Source organism: Lithobates pipiens, unplaced genomic scaffold (genome assembly GCF_037356315.1).
Source record: "Lithobates pipiens isolate NorthernLeopardFrog02 unplaced genomic scaffold, aLitPip1_a1.2 Scaffold_28, whole genome shotgun sequence".
Lineage (NCBI taxonomy): Eukaryota > Metazoa > Chordata > Amphibia > Anura > Ranidae > Lithobates > Lithobates pipiens.
The window spans coordinates 212467426-212483616 of NW_027507789.1; the positions used below are offsets into that span (position 1 = coordinate 212467426).

At 44.3% G+C, this 16191-nt stretch overlaps 1 protein-coding gene across 1 annotated transcript in view; it reads left to right on the forward strand.

The window, feature by feature from the left end:
- Positions 1 to 16191, forward strand: part of PEDS1 (plasmanylethanolamine desaturase 1) — an 80678-nt gene that overhangs the window by 16895 nt on the left and 47592 nt on the right. The window contains exon 2 of the mRNA XM_077460511.1: positions 13088 to 13207. Within this exon, the coding sequence (XP_077316637.1) occupies positions 13088 to 13207 (120 nt within the window). The remainder of the gene's footprint in view (positions 1 to 13087; positions 13208 to 16191) is intronic.

A 16191-nucleotide genomic window follows, 5' to 3' on the forward strand; every position in this document is an offset into this window, starting at 1 on the left:
TATGGGAACAAATGAATACATTTGATAACTTACTGTACGGCCTCAAAGCTGGGCCCGGTGTCTGCATAGGAGAGTGGGGATACCGGGCACAGTATCTCCCCGGGGGTTGAGACTGTGAGACCAACTAAGGACAGAGGAAGGCACCCAGGTGGTCATAATGTGACCCAGTGTGGTACAGTGCCTTGCAAAAGTAGTCACCCTTTAGTTCAATGTTTTTTTTAATCTGAATTCTATGTGATGGATCAGAACACAATAGTCTAAGTTGGTGAAGTAAAATTAGAAAAATATATACATAAAACTATTTTTCAGAAATAAAAAAAATGATAATTGGCATGTGCGTATATATTCACCCCCTTTGTTATGAAGCCCATAAAAAGCTCTGGTGCAACCAATTACCTTCAGAAGTCACATGATTAGTGAAGCAGCATGTTTTAATGTAAGTCATGTGACTACCTATTTGTTACAATGTTTTTCTCTCTTGAGTTTTTAGTTTGCAACAATAAATCGTATATTGCAATTTCATTCATCTATTGATTTTTGTCTCCTATTCTGTCATGGCGGGCCTCACTTAAAGTCCCACAATCTTTCCTTTTTCTATAAACAATTTTAGGGATGGAGGCACGCCATGGCTGTTAAGCTAGTGTGCCAGGACACATCCATTTTATTGGTTGGTGTTACAGTTCATCCCAATGGTGTTCAGTGGGGTTGAGGTCAGGGGTCTTATTAGGATGCTCGAGTTTCTCCACACCAAAATGGGGGAAAAAAAGCATGTCTTCATGGCACTGGCTTTGTATACAGAAGACCTGACTTGCAATTGGCATTCTAGTTCATCCCAAAGATGTTCATTACGGTTGAGATCATGGTCCGAGCATTTGTGAGGTCGGGTATGATGTTCGATGCAGGTCACAGTATGTCTTTGTGGAGCTGGTCTTGTACACCTGGCTTGCAATTTTGCATTTTTCACACATGCGGACAGTATGTCCGTATTTCATCCATCCGTTTGCGGATGAAATACGGACATACATTCATCCCTATGGGATAGCGGGTTTCTGCGGATGAACATCCGCAGACACCCGCTATTGTCCGGCTTCCGCAATTGTCCGATTCTGCAGATGGAGGGAAAATCCTATTTTTCCTATCCGTCTGCAGAGCGGATCGGATGAACAGGGACAGACGGTCCGTGCTCATCCGATCCCCCCCATAGAGGAGAACGGAGAGCTGACAGGGCGGTCCCTGCACAGTGTGCGGAGACCGCCCTGTCCGCCGCCGGCTCAGCAGGGACAACGGAGCGATCCCTGCTGAGCGAGCGGATCATCACTGGGCGGATCATTACTGATCCGCCCCGTGTGAAAGGGGCCTAACTTGTCCTGAAGATGGAAAAGAAAACCAATTGTTTGGGACTTAATATGAGGTAAAGACCAATTGAGTCGTATATCTCCATCCCTATCTATTGGAAATTATGGGCAAAGGGGTGGGGGAGGGGGGGGGGGATTGGAGCTGGTGGGACTTTATGTGAAGCATTCAGTCTGCCGGACACACAACTATCAATATTGTATTCAAACAAGCATTTATACTAGGACCATAATTGGCCAGATAAGAATCATCAATGACGGGGGTAATATAACCCAAAGGATTTCATCTATATACACATAACATTTATAAAATATACAGTCTCTGGGACAACCAACTATCAATAGTAAAAATATAGATCTGTTTATTGAGTACAATAGGACCATGATTAGCAAGGTAAAAACAATAATTGATAGTGGTAGTATAACCCATAAATTAAATTTATATACACATACATGTTGCTTGTTAACATATCAAAGTGATAATTAATGATTACAATAATAGAAATGACCTCCAAACTCTCTAATCTGCCAGGTGTATTGGGAAAGAGACCCTGGATAGTGGTATCTCAATCCTATACCCCAAAATAGGTGTGAAATATAACATGAGCGTTTAAAAAATATATGTAGGTCCAGACACGGCTTTAAGTATCTCTACGCGTTTCATGGTTTGGTATTGGCACTCATCAGGAGCAAGCACGTGAAAATGATCTGAAATTAGATACTTTATTGTCCAATAGTTGGTATATAGCAGAGGAAATTGTATACATATTAAAATGGAACCAATCCCATAGTAGTACTTATGAACAGGTCTGCTGTGTATAGGAGGCATGGTGCGACACTGGATACCGGAGGACCACCGTAATGTTGGGGCGTGGGAACGGAGGGAGCCCGTATAAGGACCGCGACCCACACCAAAACCCCACCCAAGGTGGACAAGCGTCCATGGTCACAGAATCCATTCCGGGCTGGGGATATGTGTAAATAACACTGTTGAGGGCTTTGTAAACAATAATAGCAATTATATAAGCCTCCATAATAATGGAATATCCCATATTAACAATAAACATGGAGAAATATGATGTGCTAATAGATGTGACAGAACCCTCATAACAAAGGAGTTAAGAATAAGTGAGTATAATAAGTAGTTATGTTAACTCCTTTTGTTATGAGGGTTCTGTCACATCTATTAGCACATCATATTTCTCCATGTTTATTGTTAATATGGGATATTCCATTATTATGGAGGCTTATATCATTGCTGCTATTGTTATTGTTTACACAGCCCTCAACAGACAGTGTTAATTACACACATCCCCAGTCCGGAATGGTTTCTGTCCCCATGGATGCTTGTCCACCTTGGGTGGTGGGGTTTGGGTGTGGGTCGCGGTCCTTATACACGCTCCCTCCGTTCCCGTGCCCGACATCACCGGTGGGCCTCCGGTATCCAGTGCCGCACCATGCCTCCTATACACAGCAGACCTGTTTGTAGGTACTACTATGGGATTGGTTCCATTCCAATAGGTATATCGTTTCCTCTGATATAAATACAAAGAATTACCGCTCTAAGGTAATGAGTTCTCCCAAAACAGCTGTCTCCACAATCCCACAGAGTGCTGGCTCTGTTGGCAACAGGAACTGAAGTAGAAAAGATGTAGCTGGATAGCCGCACTCCAAATTCAACTTTATTTCAAAAATGTAATTAAAATCATAGCATCTAGGCTGGTAAACAGACTAACTGCACAGCCGCTGACATGTTTCACACCGAAAACGGTGCTTAGTCGTAGCTTAGTTGTCCAACTATTGGAAAATTCAGTATCTCGCTTCAGATCATTTTTCACGTGAGTGGTAATGCCAAACCACAAAACGCTTCGAGCTACTTGACGCCGTGTCTGGACCTACATATTTATTTTTTAAAAGCTCATGTCATATGTCACCCCTATTTTGGGGTATAGGATTGAGATGCCACTATCCAGGGTCTCCTTCCCAATACACCTGGCAGATTAGAGAGTTTGGAGGTCATGTCTATTATTGTAATCATTAATTTGTCGCTTTGATGTGTTGACAAGCAACATGTATGTGTACATAGATGGAATTTATGGGTTATACTACCACTATCAATTTATTGTTTGTTTTTACCGTGCTAATCATGGTCCTATTGTACTCAACAAACAGATCTATATTTTTTTTACTATTGATGGTTGTACCTGAGACTGCATATTTTATACATGTTATGTGTGTATATAGATGAAATCTATGGGTTATATTTCCATTATCATGTATTGTTCTTATCTTGCTAATTATGGCCCTAGTGCGGTGATGGCGAACCTTGGCACTCCAGTTGTTTTGGAACTACATTTCCCATGATGCACAACTACACTGCAGAGTGCCTAAGCATCATGGGAAATGTAGTTCCAAAACATCTGGAGTGCCAAGGTTCGCCATCACTGCCCTAGTGTATTCAAACAAGCATTTACACTATTGCTAGTTGGGTGTCCTGCAGACTGCATGCTTCACATGAAGTCCCACCTGCACCAACCCCCCCCCCCCCCCCCCTCTTTTCCATGCAATTTCCAATACACAGGGATGGAGATATGACCTAATTTGTCTTTACTTCATATAAAGTCCCAAATAATAGTTTTCTTTTCCATCTTCAGGAGTCCCACCTGCTCCAATCCCCCCCTTTCCCTTCAATTTCATGCTGAAGATGTTCAATAGGGTTGAGGCCACGGCTCTGTGCTGGACACCAGAGTTCCTCCATGCCAAACTGCTAAAACCATTTATTTTATGGATCGGGCTTTGTACACAGGGGCGCAGTCATGGTGGAACAGAAAAGGGTCTTCACCAAACTATCATCACAAGGTTGGAGGAACACAATTGTCCACGGTGTTGTAGTATTAACATTACCCTTCACTGGATACACCCAAACTCAGGTGAGCGGGTGTTCTAAGATTTAGCCAAGAAGTCTATGAATAGAGGGTGTGCAATATATATATATATATATATATATATATATATATATATATATATATATATATATATATATATATATATATATAATGTAGGTGTTGAAAGTGTTTTTTTTTTTTTCGTTCAATTCTCAGAAATCTGGGCGGTGCGGGCAATGTCGTGGGTGAACCCAGGCTGCAGCAGTTGGTAGGCCTATCCCTGTCACCTGCCCTAGAGGTGTATCTATAGCTATGTATATCTAAGTTATACAACTCGAGGAAGTTGCTGAACTGGTCGGTTTATAGCTGGGAGTACATCTCTGCAAATAGCATTATTCTTTAATTTTATTGGTTGTTATACAATTTATGCTGGGTCATTAGTTCTCTGCAATGTAACATTTGATGAGTAATTGTCAGTTGAATATTCGCCGATGACACACAAATCTCGCTAATCCTCACCTCAGTCCTTCAATCTCCTTTTGCATTGCTAACTGACACGTCAACATGGATGTTGCACCGCTTCTTCCAACTAAATCTTTCTAAAACCGATCTGATAATATCCCCCACCCCACCCCCCCCCCCCATTTCGTGTCGTCCTTGACTTTTCCAGAAACATCAATAATGCCCTGTGTACACGGTTAGACTTTGCGACTGGGAAATGTGCGATCGGATCGTGTTGTCGGAAATTACGATCGCGCGCACGTGGGCTCCATTGGACTTTTTCCGTCGGAATTTCCGACACACAAAGTTTGAGAGCTGGATCTAAAATTTTCCGACGACAAAATCCGATCGTTTAAATTCCGATCGTGTGTAGACAAATCCGACGCACAAAGTGCCATACATGCTCAGAATACATTTACGAGACGAAAGCTATTGGCTACCAGCCCGTTTATAGTCCCGACGTATGTGTTGTACGTCGCCTCGTTCTGAACGATCGGATTTTCCGACAACTTTGTGCGACCGTGTGTATGCAAGACAAGTTTGGGTCAAAATCCATCGGAAAAAATCTGACAGATTTTGTCGTCAGAATGTCCGAACCTGTGTACACAGGGCATTATACAACTATCAGTCCCTCCCCTTGTGCCAGGGTGCTCCCATCCTTTTGACCCCAAATTCAATCGCTGTCAAACGATGGTAGACTTGAACTCTGTAATATTTCTAAAATGTGCCCCTTTTTAACCACTACAATACAGGGCACTTTCACCCCCTTCCTTCCCAGCCCAATTTTCAGCTTTCAGCGCTCTAGCGCTTTCAGTGACAATTGCGCGGTCATGCTACACTGTACCCAAATGAAATTGTTATCATTTTGTTCGCACAAATAGAGCTTTATTTTGGTGTTATTTATTCACGACTCCGTTTTTTTTTTTGCGATATAAGCGCAAAAATAGCGGAAATTTGGAAAAAAAACAATATTTTCTTTTTTCTATTTGAAAAGAAATCCAATAAAATCAAATTTTGTCATAAATTTAAGCCAAAATGTATTCTGCTACATGTTTTTGGTAAAAAAAATTCCGTTAAGTGTATAATAATTGGTTTGTGTGATCACGGACATATGTACGCAAATGATCACGTACATATGTGTGCAGATAATCATTGGGACATGTGATTTTAGTGGGACATATGTGGGGGACATGTTTTTATTATTAGGGACATGTGTTTTTATTATTTGGGGACATGTGTGTTTTGGGGACATGTGTGTTTTGGGGACATATGTGGGGACTGTGTTTGTACTGTGTGGTGTGTTGTGTGTTTACACTACACTGATGATCAGTGAGTAAAAAGCTGTAAAAAGCAGCCCATACTCACTGATCATCAGCCGGCTGCAGCGTTCTGCTCTCCTCTCCTCAGCGGTGACTTCCGTGTGAGGAGAGGAGAGCCGATTGCCTAGCAACCGGCTGTTTGTTTACATCACATGACGGCCGTGATTGGACACGGCCGTCATGTGATCAGGAGGGCCAATCACAGAGCCCTCCTGCCGATCTGAGATGTGCCGTGTCCGGGTGACACGAGCACATCGGGATCGCGCCGCTGCGCGGGCTCGCGCGTGCGCGATCCCGCTACTCCTGAATGACGTTCCTGAACGTCCTATCAGGAGTAGACGGCTCCCACCCGGCCGTATATATGCATTGGCCGGGTGGGAAGTGGTTAACAAATAAAACCACCAAGCTACTCATTCATTCCCTTATCTCTCGCCTTGATAATTGCAGCTCCCTTCTCATAGGTCTACCTCTCCTGAATCATGAATGCTGCTGCCAGACTCCGTCTACCTTACCAACCGCTCTGTTTCTGCCACCTCTCTGCCAATCCCTGCACTGGCTTCTGATTGCCCAGTGAATTGAATTCAAAATACTAACATACATACAAAACCATCCACAACTCTGCCCCACTCTCATCTCCAAATATCACCCAAACCACCCCCCCCCCCCCCCCCCCCCAAGACCTCCTGCTCTCAAGTTCCCTTGTCTCTTCCTCCCAGGCCCAGTCTTGTGTTTGTTTATTTATTTTATTTTCTATTTTTACCTGCTCTGTTGCAGTAGTTTTACACAGAGCAGCCCAGATCCTCCTCTTCTGGGGTCCCTCTTCGGCTCTCCTGGCCCCTCCCTCCTGTTCAGACGCGGATCTCCTACCCGGCCCCGCATTCTCTCTCTCTCTCCCCTGTTTCGCTAGCTGACTTTGACGCGCCGTTGGCTTCCGCTGCTGTATCTCAGCCAATCAGGAGGAAGAATCTCGGACGGCTGACACACTTGTGGACATCGCTGGACAGAGAGGGACCCTCAGGTATTGGGGGGGTGCTGGGGAGGCTGCTACACACAGCTTTTTATCTTTATGTAATCCTTCTGTCTTTACAACCCCTTTTAAGGTATTGGGTGCTGTAGCGACCGCCAGCTGGATACAGGAATCTGCATGATATGTAGATATTCGCCAGCACACCAACGATCATCAATTTTGTCCAAACGGTTTGTGTGTGTGTGTATGTGTATAAAATATATCATGCATGCATACATACATACTGTTTTTGGCGGGATTGACAACATCATATGCTGCTGTGGGGTGGGAGGGGCGATTCACTCCGGTTCTGATTTGTGGATGTTCACTTCAATGAGCCAGTCACATCAGTCTCTGTACCAGAGGAGCTTACACGCAAATGTTCCACAACCCCCCAGTATACATTTATATAGCTCTGACATATATTTTATATTGATGTTCACTTAAGTGCATACTGTTGTGCAGAAGTATTTATCACATGTCTGGCGAAGAGGTCCTGTGTGGCTCTGAAACGTCGCACTAAACCATTTTGTGATGTGATCTTTCTTGAATAAAAACAGTTTGATCCTTGTTGTGCTTGTGAATATCTATTTCCCCCATGCCTATTTTCCAGGACTTCTCCAGAGCCTCTCCCATCCTCTGGAATTCCCTACCCCAATCTGTCTGGCTATCTCCTACTCTGGCTTGGCTGCCTTTTTTTTAGGTGATCCCTAAAAACTCATCTCTTCTGGGAAGCCTATCGCGCCTCCGACTAACAAGTGAACCTTTAATTCTCTCATCGGCTCTTCCCCCCCCTACAGTTATTACCTTTTTTTTTTTTTTTGTACCACTTGCCCCACCCTTTTAGATTTGTAAACTATTATAATCTGGGCCCTCTTGACCCTCTTGTGTTTTTTATTGTATTGTAACTGTCTCCCTTTATATTGTAAAGTGCTGTGCAAACTGTTGGCGCTATATAAATCCTTTATTAGAATAATACTACTATACCCTGTGTGTTTTTATTTATATTCTTCAAAAACAAAAAAAAATTTAAGTTGGCTTTTTTTTCTTTATTTTTTTTTTACACACACTGTATTTTCACCCATACATACGCAGTATATTCTTCTTGCTCACATGTTAAAAATTATGTAACGCATCAGTGACACTTGAAGAGTAACACGCACTTCCTTCCTGTTCAGAGATGATCCTTTCCAGACTGCATTTATAAAAAAACTCAGTGAGAATGTGGCTTCATTATAATACGAGTTTAACTTCTAGACAGGAAATGGAGTTGTGGTGTGTATGTAGAGGTGTGTTATTTATTTATATATATATATATATATATATATATATATATATATATATATATATATATATATATATATATATATATATATATATATATATATATATATATATATATATATATATATATATAATGTGTGTTATATATATATATATATATATATATAATCTCTGAGAGAGATATAAAGATATATCATTTTTTTTTCTTATATTGTGGGGAGTAGTCTGAATGAACTGAAGTACCAGAGGAGCTTACACTCTGTCTCCCTAACCAGTCATACACTATTATTATTATTATTATTATTATTATTATTGTAGGTTTACAAAGCTCTGACATATACCGCAGTGCTGTACAGAGAACACTGAGCCAGTCACATCAGTCTCTGTACCGGAGGAGCTTACACTCTAATGCGCCCCCGCAGTATACATTTATATAGCTCTGACATATATTTTTTATATATATATATATTATAGTGCTGTACAGCAGCCGATCAGCCTGAAACCTTCATTCTCTATAAAGTCATTCCCCGGCCCAGCTGTGAATCTCCTCTGTGTTGCTCAGTAACGGACAGTTCTTATGGACAATGTTGGTAAATGAAGCTCATTGTATATTGTTTGGAAGGAGAAGCGCTGCCCTGTGGAAGTGACTTGTGGAACGTGTTGCTGTTCTGTGTTTCTTCCCTGTAAGTTGATGACAGCCCATGGTGTACCTCCTATAGTACGTGATTCTGCTGGGTGCGTACATTGCCGTCCCCGCTAACCCTCCCCACTATGGACTGTTGTGAGACTGATAGGTCTGACGCTGCAGAGACGAGGTGCGGCCGGGCCTGGCCGCTGTGCAGCCTTCTCTCCTCTCAGCCGCTGGATGTGCGCTCTGGTCGCCAGATTCATCAGCAGCTAGGAATGTCCTTGTGTCCTACATCCAGTGTGCTCCCAGGATTAGTAATCTGCTCCTTTCTGTTTTTATTCATTTATAAAGTCCTAATCAATTTTGCTAAAGGAAAATACATTGGCAATGTTGTTCTTAAAGGAAAGTGGAAATAAAATCCAAATCATTTACAAATTCCTTGTCCCTGCGGCAAAGAAAACCTTAATGAAAATCTGTTTCCTTTTTACTGTAGGAAGGTTAGGCAAAGCTGCTCATTAGTTTGTTGGAAGCGGAGTTCCACCCAGAAATGGAACTTCCTCTGAGCCCATCGTCCACCCCGTCCCCCCCCCCCCCCCCCCTGGTGTCACATTTGGCACCTTTCAGGGGTGGAGCAGATATCTGTTTAATACAGGTATTTCCTCCCACTTCCGCCAAAAGGGCACTACACCGTATCCGACCCCTCCTCTGTCCCCCCCCCCCCCCCCCCCCTCTGCTGTCTTATGGGAGACGCACAGGTCCCAAAAGACAGCAGGGAACATTCAGAATGCGCGCAGTAGAAAAAGCCACTTCCTGATTCCCTTACTGAAGATGACGCCCAGAGCCGAGGGACAGATCGGCTTCGGGTGAGGACATCGCGGGCTCCCTGGACAGGAAAGTGTCCTCATATTAAAAGTCAAAGGCTGCAGTATTTGTAGCTGCTGACTTTTTTTTTATTTTTTTTGCAGGCAGAGCTCCGCTTTAACCTAAATGCCGTGTCCTGGGGTGTAAATAGGCTGTCTTAGTTGCTGCATATTCAAAAAAAAAAAAGATATATATAGCACGGTGGGGCCAAGACCATATAGCGGTTTACCAGAACAGATCCCACTCAGAACAGGCCTCGCCATGGTTGACCAAGAAGTTGGGGGGAAAAAAAAGAAGAAAAAAAAAAATATATATATATATATATATATATATATATATATATATATATATATATATATATATATATATATATATATATATATATATATATAATAAAAATTCTTTTTATTTTTTTCCAACTTCTTGGTCAACCATGGTGAGGCCTGTTCTGAGTGGGATCAGTTCTGGTAAACCGCTATATGGTCTTGGCCCCACCGTGCTGCAGCTCAGTTTCAGGGTCTTGGCAATCTTCATATAGCCTAGGCCAGTGATGGGGAACCTTGGCACGCCAGATGTTTTGGAACTCCATTTCCCATGATGCTCATGCACTCTGCAGTGTAGCTGAGCATCATGGGAAATGTAGTTCCAAAACATCTGGGGTGCCATGGTTTGCCATCACTGGCCTAGGCCATCTTTATGTAGAGCAACGATTCTTTTTTTCAGATCCTCAGAGAGTTCTTTGCCTTGAGGTGCCATGTTAAACATCCAGTGACCAGTATGAGAGAGTGAGAGCGATAACACCAAATTTAACACACCTGCTCCCCATTCACACCTGAGACCTTGTAAACTGAGTCACATGACACCAGGGAGGGAATATGTCTAATTGGGCCCAATTTGGACATTTTCACTTATGCAGGCCATACACAGTCGAATTTCGAACAAATTTTCTTTTCAAAATCGGAAAATTTGTTTCTTTTGTGATCCGATGGAGCCACCATTGATTTTCGAAATTCGGCCGACCAAGCCTTCAATTTCACCTCATGTTGCTACAGAAAATAATTTTCTTGGCTGGAAATCTTCTTTTCTCTCCGTACATTTTCTTTTATCTCTGTACATTTTCTTTTCTCTTCGTACATTTTCTTTTCTTATTACGTTTCTCGCACGATTCTCCCATCTTTGATTAGAAAATCGTTCGTTTTTCTAAAAATTTCCAACATGTCCGATTCCTTAAATTTTATTTCCGCACGAAAATCGGCTGTTGCTGCTAATGGTGCGAAATTCATACGAAAATTCTTAGATACGATTTTCGAAAGAAAATTCTTTCGAAATTCGAACCGTGTATGGCCGGCATTAGAGGTGTACTCACTACTGTTGCCAGCGGTTTAGACATTAATGGCTGTGTGTTGAGTTATTTTGAGAGGACAGCAAATTTACACTGTTATACAAGCTGTACACTCACTACTTTACATTGTAGTGTCATTTCTTCAGTGTTGTCACATGAAAAGATGGAATAAAATATTTACATCATTGGAAGATCACCCCTCTATTCCTGTTATAGTGACAGCCTAAAGTTTTGGATTTTATTTAATTTTCAGTGATAATGATAAACAGAACAGTGTAAAGAAAAAAAAAAAAATACTGCCATGGGCACTAATCCCTCTCCACTCCAAAGCTTAAAAAAACAAAAAAAAACGTTGCCCGTTATTTATACTTTTAGTGCTCATGCACACGGACGTTTTAAAAAACTGGCTGCAAAGCTAGCTCCGATGCCTGGAAAAATTGTTGTTAAAAACTTGATTTTTACCGCGTTTTGCATTGGCGGTTTTGCGCGTTTTTGCGCGTTTTTTAGCGTTAGCGTTAAGTAGCTTTTTTTAAGAAGCACATCTCTTGGCTATAGGACTCAGAAAACAAAGAAAATATGTTGCGCGTTTGTGCGCGTTTGTGCGCGTTTGTGCGCGTTTGTGCGCGTTTTTGCGCGTTTTCCCGCGATTCGCGTTTTTACAGCTCTAGCTCCACGCCACGGAACGCACTGGTCCTGGGTTTTTTTTACAGCTTAAAAACGCCTATGCCATTTGCAGCTCAAAAACGTCTAGGTGGGCATGAAGCCATAGACTAACATGGACAGCCGTTTTTAAGCTGCAAAAAAAGCTCAAAAAAGCGGCTGTAAAAACGTCCGTGTGCATGAGGCCTAATACTTTTAAAGTGATTGTAAACCCTCAAATGTTGTCATACCTTCTGCTCTATGCAATGGTTTTGTACAGAGCTGCCCCAGTCCTCCTCTTCTGGTGGGGGGGGGGGGGGTCTCCTTCCAGCGCTCCTGTCTCCTCCCCTGCACCGACTGCCCCATAGCAAGCCGCTTGCTATGGGCACTTGTGCAGGCTCACTCCCAAGCCGACCTCTGTGTGTCCATTGACTCAGCGCTGCTCTGCCTGCCCACTGCTTCCTCCTCACTGGCTGTGCTTGACTGTGCAAGACCCTTCTGTCTCTGGGCCTATGAGGAGGGAGAAAGCAAAAAGACTCTGCTCTCAGGCACATCTCTGGATCGTGCTCAGGTAAGTATAAGGTGGTTTTTTACCTTAATGCAAAAGATTGCATTAAGGCTAAAAAAAAAAAACGTTGTGCTTTTACAACAACGTTCAATATTTTCCTTCCTAACTACAAAGGATATAAATCTACTTTGTGTGCAACAAATGTTTTTGCAACCCCAGATAATAACTAGCCCAGCAGGCTCCACCTTCTGCAGGCTGCCTGTGGAAAACTGCAGGAGGGGGCGGAGACGAGACCAGTCACCCTGCACTAGGAGAGGGCGCAGAGCTGTGGGAGGGGCCCAGCAGGCTCCACCTTCTACAGGCTGCCTGTGGAAAACTGCAGGAGGGGGCGGAGACGAGACCAGTCAACCTGAACAAGGAGAGCGCGCAGAGCTGTGGGAGGGGCCCAGCAGGCTCCACCTTTTACAGGCTGCCTATGGAAAACTGCAGGTGGGGGCGGAGAGGAGACCAGTCACCCTGCACAAGGGGAGAGCGCAGCAGTGAGTGGTCTTTATTGGAGGAAGTCTCCCACTGGATTACTGCACCATATTTTTTCTTCAGATTGTTTTTGTTAGTTTTGATTGACCTAAAGATCTGACAGATATTGTGCTGTGCCGGTTTATACTGGCATGCTTTTGTCTTTATTCTGTCCCTGTGATTATCCTATCGATAAGCTTCAGCGTTTGTCGTTTTTGACCCGTTATTTGTTCTTCTCTCTTGCAGGGAAGCGGTTACAAGAATGGATCTCCGTCATGCTTTGCTTCCTTTTGATGTCCTTTAATTTCTGTAACATAATCCGCTATTTCAGCTTCGAACACACGGCCAGCATTGTGCTCAGCATCGGTAAGTGGGAGCTTCTGCTTGTATCTGATTGTTCCAGCTCGGTGTGGGATGCATGCAGAGCCAGGCTGACCCGGAGGCAGGAGGAGAGGCGCCTGCCTGAGCCACTGTGCTGGTCAGGGCTTAGCTGGGGTAGGAGAGTCTCTTCACACCTCCTCCCTGGATCTGTCCTGATCTCCGCAGGATCGATCAGACAAACTGACAGATTGGAGGGCCGATCTCCTGGTGTAAACAGTCAGGCCAAAGGGGCCCCACTGTCGGTGTGAAAGCTGTCCTTATCAGGAATTCCAATACAGTGCAGAAGACGGCTATCGCACTGACAGCGGGGCTCCGTTGATAAAAAAGTGCAGATCCCCCGGTGTAAGGTCCCCTTCACACTTGTGTGACTTGGGACTGCAGAGTTCGCTTGACAAGTCGTACTCCATGATTTCCAATGAGTACCATTCATATCTATGCGACTTCAAGGCGGTCCCTGTACTACTTTGGGTCTACTTGGATGTGACTTGAGGTTCATAGACCTCAAGATTATACAGGCATTGCCTTTCAAAGTCGTGCGACTTTTAGATTGCACAAGTGTGAAAGGGGCCTCATCTGGCTGACCTGCCAATGTGACGACTTTGTCCTGTTTCTGAATAATGTTTTATGAATAAGTAGTATGGCTGCCCCCTTGCACATACACTATATTACCAAAAGTATTGGGACACCTGCCTTTACATGCAACATGAACTTTAATGGCATCCCAGTCTTGGTCTCTAGGATTCAGTATTGAGTTGGCCCACCTTTTGCTGCTATAACAACTTAAACTTTTCTGGGAAGGCCGTCCACAATGAGTGTGTCTGTCTGTGAGCATGTTTGAGCATTCCTCCAGAGGCACATTTGCGAGGTCAGGCACTGATGCTAGCCTGAGAAGGACTGGCTTCACAGTCTCTGCTCTAATTCATCCCAAAGGTGTTATATTGGGTTGAGGTCAGGACTCTGTGCAGGCCAGTCAAGTTCCTCCACCCCAAAACTCGCTCATCCATGTCTTTATGGACCTTGCGTTGTGCACTGGTGCGCAGTCATGTTGGAACAGGAAGAGGCCGTCCCCAAACTTTTCCCACAAAGTTGGGAGCATGAAATTATCCAAAATGTCTTGGTATGCTGACGCCTGAAGAGTTCCCTTCACTGGAACTAAGGGGCCAAACCCAACCCCTGAAAAACAACCCCCACACCATAATCCCCCCTCCACCAAATGATTTAGAGCAGTGCACAAAGCAAGGTCCATAAAGACATGGATGAGTGAGTTTGGGGTGGAGGGACTTGACTGGCCGGCACAGAATCCTGACCTCAACCCCCATAGAACACCTTTGGAATGAATTAGAGTGGAGACTGTGAGCCAGGCCTTCTGATCCAACATCGGTGTCTGACCTCACAAATGCACTTCTGGAAGAATGGTCAAACACTCCTAAACCTTGTGGACGGCTAAGTTGAAGCTGTTATTGCTGCAAAGGGTGGGCTACCTCAATAATGAACTCTACGGATTAAAACTGGGATGGCATTCAAGTTCATGTGCGTGTAAAGGCAGGTGTCCCAATACTTTTGGTAATCTAGTGTATATGGGGAGGGAGGGAGTGTTCCTGTACTGAGTCCCTGGGACTGTGCCCATCCCTGTACTGCGCTCCTGGGTTCCCACCATCCCTGTACTGAGTTTCTGGGTCTGTATGCCTTGTGTGCCCATTATGAGGGGTTCTCACCATCCCTGTACTGGGTCTGTACCCCTGCTGTGCCCATTATGAGGGGTTTCCCCCCCATCCCTGTACTGAGCTCCTGGGTCTGTACCCCTGCTGTGCCCATTATGAGGGATCCCCCCCCCCCTCATCCCTGTACTGAGCTCCTGGGTCTGTACACCTGCTGTGCCCATTATGCGGGGCTCCCACCTGGCTCATCAACAAAGTAGGACTTCTGGTGGACAACCTCAACACAGCAGGGGTACCTTTATCCAGGGGAGACACACTAGGTAGGTTGATGGATTCAACCTTTTGGGCCGAGAAAACACACCAGGGGCTTCAGACTAAGTTCAGTAATGAGTAGGACTGGTAGGTGAATGTAAATAATCAACTCGCATATACAGAAGAATAATGGGGCTAATGGGTGGGGAAATTTGTCCAACAACTTGCAGCCTGAACAGTCCACATGTCAGGCCGGGTGCCAGCTCGGGTGGAGGAAGCGGGAAGATGGGAAAGGGCTCCATGGAAGGCACGGCGGACTGGATGTGACCTCATTGGCACCCAAGCCTCTTTCTCAAGCTGAACATCTTATGCATAATGACAGCCTAATAGGTGTCCTGTTGTCCCACCACTTTATAAATAAGCTCTCATTATGCATTTGGGGTTCAGCTGGAGAAAGAGGCTTGGGCAGCATCGAAACACGTCGCTATTGCCTGCTGACGTGCCAATGATTTCACATCTGTTCTGCTCGGACTTCCATGGAGCCCTCTGCCATCTCCCTGCTTCCTCCACCTGAGCTGGCACCCGACCTGAAATAATTGAAACTCGTAGCTTGGCCCCCTGACATTACATCACACCTGGTCTGCTCTGCTTTTCAGGAAGCCCTCCGCCATCTTTATGCTTTCTCAACCTATGTTGGCACCCGGGCTTGCGTCTGGACTGTTCAGGCTGCAAGTTTTTGGCCAAAATTCCCCACCCCATACACACGAGACAACTGCTCACTGAGAGTATACAGTGCTGTGAAAAAGTATTTCCCCCCCCCTTCCTGATTCAGATCATCAAACAAATTTTAATATTGCACAAGGATAACCCGAGTAAACCTAAGATGCAGTTTTTTTTTTAACCATTTAAGTCCCGACCAATTTGCATCCATTTGGAACAAGCCCCTTTTTGCGATTCGGCACTGCGTCGCTTTAACTGACAATTGCGTGGACGTGTGACGTGGCTCCCAAACAAAATTTACGTCCTCCTTTTTTCCCACAAATAGAGCTTTCTTTTGGT